General features: G+C 50.7%; 1 protein-coding gene across 1 annotated transcript; it reads left to right on the top strand.

Annotated features, from left to right (window-relative positions):
• Positions 1 to 259: 259 nt before the first annotated feature.
• On the top strand, positions 260 to 2,882 carry HRH3 (histamine receptor H3). The gene is made up of 3 exons (XM_074157266.1): positions 260 to 551; positions 930 to 1,096; positions 1,998 to 2,882. Exons 1-3 carry the CDS (start codon positions 338 to 340, stop codon positions 2,880 to 2,882), a joined length of 1,266 nt encoding a protein of 421 aa, XP_074013367.1. The 5' UTR covers positions 260 to 337.
• The last annotated feature ends 3,633 nt before the right edge of the window (positions 2,883 to 6,515 follow it).

Below are 6,515 nucleotides of genomic sequence, written 5' to 3'. Positions count from 1 at the left end.
GCTCCAGGGGAATTCAGGGTTGCTCTGGAGGGATGCAGGGATACCCTGAGGGGACTCAGGGATGCTTTGGGGGATTCAGGGTGGCTCCGGGGGAACTCAGGATTGCTCCAGAGGGGTGCAGAGATGCTCTGAAGGGATGCAGGGCTGCTCTGGGGGGATGCAGGGATGCTCTGGGGGGCCCCAGGGATGCTTTAGGGGATTCAGGGTTGCTCCGGGGGGCCGCAGGGATGCTCAGGGCCGGATGGCCGGTCCCCCCGGCGGGGCGGGGAGGCGGGGCGGGCCGGGGCGGGGAGGGGGCGGTAGCCCCGCGGCGGCGGCGCGGCGCGGATCGCGGGCCATGGAGAGCGGCGGGGCGCTGAACGGCTCCGCCGCCGCCGCCGGGCGCTTCGCCGCCGCCGGCACGGCAGCGCTGGGCGCGCTGATGGCCCTGCTGATCGCCGTCACGGTGGCCGGCAACGCGCTGGTGATGCTGGCCTTCGTGGCGGACTCCAGCCTGCGCACCCAGAACAACTTCTTCCTCCTCAACCTGGCCATCTCGGATTTTCTAGTAGGTAAAGTGCCGTCCCCCGTCCCCCCCCGCCCGCCCTCCGCGGGGCTCCGCGCCCCGGCCCGGCCCGGCAGCAACTTGGCGGCGGGGCGGGCAGGGGCTGTCCCCGGTCCCGCTGCTCCGGCGTCCCCTCACCGGCACCCCCGGGGTCCCCTCCGGCCGTGCCCCGCTCCTGCCCCTCAACACCCTCCCGCAGCCCCGGGGTTCCCCCCCGGACACCTCCCGGGCACCCTTCGGTCACCCCCCGGCCGAGCGGTGGCCGCAGGCGGTTGCGGGGGGTCTCGGAGCCCGACCGGACCCCGCAGCGCCCCCCCCCCCCCACCGGGGGCAGCCGGCGAGCGGGCTCCCGCATCCCGATGCCAAGGGAACCCTCTGGTTGCAGGTGCCTTCTGCATCCCCCTGTACGTGCCCTATGTGCTGACGGGGAGATGGATCTTCGGGAGAAGCCTCTGCAAACTCTGGCTGGTAGTTGATTACCTGCTCTGCACCTCTTCGGTCTTCAACATCGTCCTGATTAGCTATGACAGATTCCTCTCGGTGACAAGAGCGGTGAGTCCTGTCATGGCAGCTGTGAGGAGAATAACTCTCCTCCTGCTTTATCCTCCGGATTGTCTGTAATAATTAAAAGCTCTTTGAATCCTCCAGAAATTAAGAATCTTTCAGCCTGGTGATGAAAAGCAATAACTACCCACAAATAACATAATTCAGCTGCAGTTTCAGATTAGTATTTCTGGCATAATTAAACCATTTCAGGTTCAGACCCCATTGTGCAGGTGTTCCCTTCCCAGATGACAGGACAGTAGCGTACCAGTGAGTCAGCGAGGTAAGCAGACCTATTACTAACTTGCAGGGGCTTATTATCTCCAGGACAAACAAGCGGATTGCAGTCGGACTCCCAGCTTCTCCCTGGCTACCAAGGCAGTAGATTGCAGCACCAACTTTGGCAGGGCACAGCCCGAGCTCTCTGGATGCGTGGTGAGATGAAAAGGCTCAGCCTTTCATAAGGAGGGAACAAGCAATTCGCAGGCAGGTCAGATCCACAGCTGGCTGTGTGCTCCCCGACTCCAAAATACAACAGGGATTAGCTACAAAGCTGGGAGAAAGCTGGTCCAGGGAGGCGTGCGGCTCCCTGGGAGTCGCAGAGAGTAGCCGGGGTCACCGTGGGCCAGTGGTGGGGTGCGGCAGGCGGCCGGGCTCCGAACCAGTTCAGTACATTTCCACTAAGCAGAAGCCACGTCTGGTTTCGGAGCTGCAAGATGAGGGTTCTAAGTCTTCCCTGCGGGAGTGTGATTTATCTAGCAATTGCTCCTGTCGCCTATGGCACATGAATTTGTTAGACCGCTGGGAGATTGCCTAGCAACTTTGCCAGGAACGCTAACAGTTCATTTGTGAAGAGCCTCAACCCGTTGGGGTGTGTGGCCACACTTAAGGCAAGGTTTCCCCGTTGCAGGTCGCCTACAGAGCCCAGCAAGGCAACACCAAGCGAGCGGTGCTGAAGATGGTGATGGTGTGGGTACTGGCGTTCCTGCTCTACGGACCTGCCATTATCAGCTGGGAGTACATCTCCGGCCGGAGCATCATACCCACCGGGGAATGCTACGCTGAGTTTTTCTACAACTGGTATTTTCTCATGACAGCCTCGACGCTGGAGTTTTTCACCCCTTTCATCAGCGTAATGTTTTTCAACCTGAGCATTTACCTGAACATACAGAAGCGGACCAAAATCCGCCTGGATATTTTCCACAAAGTGCACAACCAGTCCTTCACCAGAGAGACGGAAACGAGCCCAGAAGCGAAGCTGTCCCTGAAGTGCTGTAAGTGGGAGCAGAAGAAGCCAGCTGAAACCCCCGACCTCTCCAAGAGCAAAGCTCAAGCAGCAGCCTCCTCTGCCAGCCTGGGTGCCAAAGACCTGCTGTCGACCAGCTCCGAGAGCTCCGGGAAACCCAAGTGTTGCAACAAAAAGAACTGTAAAAATTCAGCCTCCACTCTGTCCTTAGAGAAACGGATGAAGACAGTGTCCCAGAGCATGACTCAATGCCTCAGGCTCTCCAGAGACAAGAAAGTGGCTAAATCACTGGCAATCATCGTGGGCATTTTTGGGATCTGCTGGGCACCGTACACTCTCCTGATGATCATCCGTGCTGGCTGCCACGGCCACTGCATCTCCGACTACTGGTACGAGACTTCCTTCTGGCTGCTGTGGATCAACTCGGCTGTCAACCCCATCCTCTACCCCCTCTGCCACTACAGCTTCAGAAGAGCTTTCATTAAACTCCTCTGTCCCAAGAAGCTAAAGATCCAACCTCACGATCGCCTTCAGAACTGCTGGAAGTGAGGCCAGCCCTTGTGTGCAGAGGAGAAGAGCCTTGTTTTAATACACCTGTCTTAGGGAAAAGGACTGTGGCTTGGTTCCTTGGAAAAACCTGGGAGCACTGGTCTGGGCCACACGAGGAAGGCAGCAGTGAGACCACTATTCATTTATTCTTGTCCATCAACAACAAAATCACATGGAATAGCAGGGTAAGGAGTTTTTCTTTGACGTTAATCACGGGCAGTGAAATCCATGTCCTCCACTCGCAGGTGCCACAAAAGAGCTCTGCTGCCACCTAGTCAGCCCGAGTGGCACCAGCTTTTTCTTAAAATAAGAACTGAAAAAGAAAAGCTAACAAAAATAAATATCTAACCTAAAGCCACTGGACTAGTGTACATTTCACCTGCTTGCAAACCTGATTTTTCACGAGTGGGAGGGTTTTTTCCTTACGCTTAAGATATGAAACATGTGTGATGATACAGAAAGAAAAGAACGAACCAGAAGGAAAACAGCTCGTTTATCATTTCTGCCACAGCAGCTACAGCCGTAATCTAGATGCCCGTTGCATGCGGTACAATCAACGTCCCTTCCACGCCCCAGGAAGGGACAAATCTCTGCCCGAAGAAGATTATAGCAAGACTGGGAGGCATCAAGCATCCCGCAGCACCCTGTTGGCATTCCCTGAGCCCGGCTTCAAATCTGAGTGGGTTTCCTTGCGCCCGGCCCCCCCAGAGCAGGGCTCCCACAGCAGGAGCCCACCGGGAGCCCCCAGGAGAGGGAAAGGTGCCAGCAGGGCACCGGCTGCTCCACAGCCTCCCTCACCACAACCCAAAGGCATGTGCTGGAGAATGACAAGCACCTGGAGAAGGGACACTTTTGTGTTTTTTTTTTTTTTTAAGTTCGTTTCAGACCTTTTAATTTTAGCAAGTCCCAGAAATCTCACATGGTTTCTTTTAAAATACATCATTTGAATGGAGATGTAGGCTGAGCTGATCCAGGTAATATCAGCATCATTTTTTTTTTTATTTTTAAATTTTTTAAAGCAGCCGACTCTTTCCACAGACGGAGCACCAAACTCAAGACAGCAGGGCTCTACCCTTGGTCTTAACATAAAATCTTTTATCTCTGCTTCCCATCTCGGGCTTCATCGTACTTGCCCATTTATTGTGTAACCTCTGTGGGAACAGATGTAGCATGACCATAAAGCAAAAGACTTCAACTGCCCATCTCTGTTGGCACTGCTCAGTGATAAAGTAATACAAATACGCAATTAGTTGCCATGGCAAGCGCTCCTATTTAACAGTATTGTACAGGGAAGTTCAAGATCATGTCTGAAAACTACAAATGCAAATAGACACCCAAATGCTGTAAAGTAGTGCCCAAAAGCTTATGATGTTGTGGTTGCCAATTACACTTCGCTGTTGTGAGCAAACTGCTTTTTGGCTGCTGCTAGGAATAAAAGAAAACGCCATCCAACTTTAATTGCAGTGCTATGTGTTCAGTAGATGAGTATCGTCACCTGAAGTCAGGTTTTAAACGATGTCTTGTTTTGTGTATATGATATTTCAGTCTCGTGACATGTTCAGTCAGACCATTATATATGGGTTAAAATATATCCCTTGAAGTCAGTGTACTAAGAATTGACAGTATGTGCTGTTGAGCCTGCCTGTACCTTCCCTTGTGTCCGCCTCCTTATGAAAACCCCAATAAAGTATTTTTATATGAAGCTTGCCAAATATTTTATGGTAGACAGGGTGTTGCTGGTCATGATAACATCCAACTGAAAGCAAAACATCTATGGATTTGCCTGAGGAGAGAGTTAAAGCCTACACATTCCACAAAAAAACAGGTCCTGAAACAGCTGAGTTTCTCTGACCTCTGATAGTCTGGCCACAGTAGAGGCCAAGCCACCGTAAAAATGATACTAAATTGGTTGCAAAAGGGAAATAGGCCCCATTTCATCATTCCATCATCCAGAGCCAGCTTTCTCCAGGAAGATTTTCTCAGACTCTGAAGCCATGCCCACAACACTTGCTCCTCTAGCACTTCTTTGGCCCCAACATGACACAAGTGTCTCTTTCTTGTACCTGTAGGACACACATCCCTCTGGTCCCCTGATTTCTTTCCCCAATCCTGGGCACACTTGCAAATAACTGCTGATTGCACGGCATCTACTGCCCCCAAAACGTATGGTGCTACAGGCAGCTACTGAAAAGTCAAGGCAGATACCAGTTATTTAACTAAACCGAGTAAGATTGCAGCATAACACACCTTATTGGGTTCCTTCCCTTCGCCCTTTATGGGGGGCTTGTTTTTTTGCAGAAATACCCCCAAACACAGTGGGAATCCCAGCAACCTCATTAGCACAGACACTTGTTCTATTATGTTACGAGAGAGGAAACATAACAAAAGATAAAAGCTGGTCCAAACAAACTCTCCCAGCTCTCTGGGTCAACAGCTAAACCTCCGATAAACCAGAGGTGAGAACACCTTCCACACCGCGGGTTTGTTACTTCTGACTAAATGAATGAAAAAAGAATTTATCGATTCCTACTGGAGACATTTGCCTGAGCAGGGACCGGTAATCGGGATTTCTAGTAGAATAAAACAGGCAGATGACAGAGGGGGGTGGGTTTGTTTTTCTTATTTCCTCCACATTCCAATACACCTCAAGAACCTTAAAACGTTATTCTGCAAGAAGACCAGAGCTAAGCAACAGGGACCATACGCTGAGTTACTTTAGCAGGCTTTTTTTTCCCCCCTTTCTAGAAATTTTCCCTTCTTAGAGCTTGAATTCATTGAATCAAAGTTTAAAAAAAACCCCAAAACAACACATTAACACTTAGAGCTCCAGAACTGTTTTTTCCTGCACATGCTGAGCTGAGCAAGCAGCCACTTAAAAAGGGAATTGCAACTGTTTAAATTCTGAACATGACCTTTTTTCCAGATAGTTTGAGCCTCAGATCCCAGATTCTTCGCTTACAATGAAGTATTTATGCACTGAAGGAAGCAGCAGGTTTTCCCCTACATCCACGGGTAGTAACTCTGCTCCAGAGCAGCGAGACCAGCTTTAAATCTCAAGGTGACTTTGGAAGCACATGGGCAAGGAATTCCTGCCTTTCACGTGCTCACACACAGAGCTGAAGCTGTAAGCAAAATACCCAGTTTTAAGAGGCTCGTAACATTCCTAATTCCACAGGGAGTTGGTGGAGATCGGTTTTGCTTTCAGTGATCTGTAAGACCATGATGCACGTGAAATGCAGGTCATCGTGCAAGTACCATGCTTTCTTAGAGGCTCACTAGTGACATCAATCTATTGCTGTATAATTTAAAATCCTAATGGTACTTTTCTCTGAGCCTTCAGAATGAGCTTTTGGTCTTCAAGTCCCTTCCCCAATGAGTAAAGAAATGGATTCATTTCACTGCAAGCCTTTTGCACAGTATTTTTATGGTCTCTGACCTTCCACCTAAACTTAGCTGGAAGTAATTTTATTCATTGGTGGATTTTGCAAGGAAGATACTTATATTCCCTCCTGAAAGCAGAGCTCTTGCCTTGCCAAATAAAAAAGAAAAATAACTGCTTATGCCTGGACGTGAGGTCACACCTGAGCCTGGTTTTCATACTGGAAATGTTATAAGCTGGTTGGAAGTTTCAGA

Source organism: Numenius arquata, chromosome 12 (assembly GCF_964106895.1).
Source record: "Numenius arquata chromosome 12, bNumArq3.hap1.1, whole genome shotgun sequence".
In the NCBI taxonomy this organism is placed as follows: domain Eukaryota; kingdom Metazoa; phylum Chordata; class Aves; order Charadriiformes; family Scolopacidae; genus Numenius; species Numenius arquata.
The sequence above is the reverse complement of the archived record's forward strand: the minus strand, read 5'-3'. Positions and strand labels throughout refer to the sequence as shown.

Bases quoted from the DNA above. Each gene is read 5' to 3' on its own strand.
- HRH3 (XM_074157266.1), top strand. From the start codon at position 338: ATGGAGAGCGGCGGGGCGCTGAACGGCTCCGCCGCCGCCGCCGGGCGC. The intron at 552-929 runs GTAAAGTGCCGT...CTCTGGTTGCAG, and splicing joins CATCTCGGATTTTCTAGTAG to GTGCCTTCTGCATCCCCCTG. The intron at 1,097-1,997 runs GTGAGTCCTGTC...TCCCCGTTGCAG, and splicing joins TCCTCTCGGTGACAAGAGCG to GTCGCCTACAGAGCCCAGCA.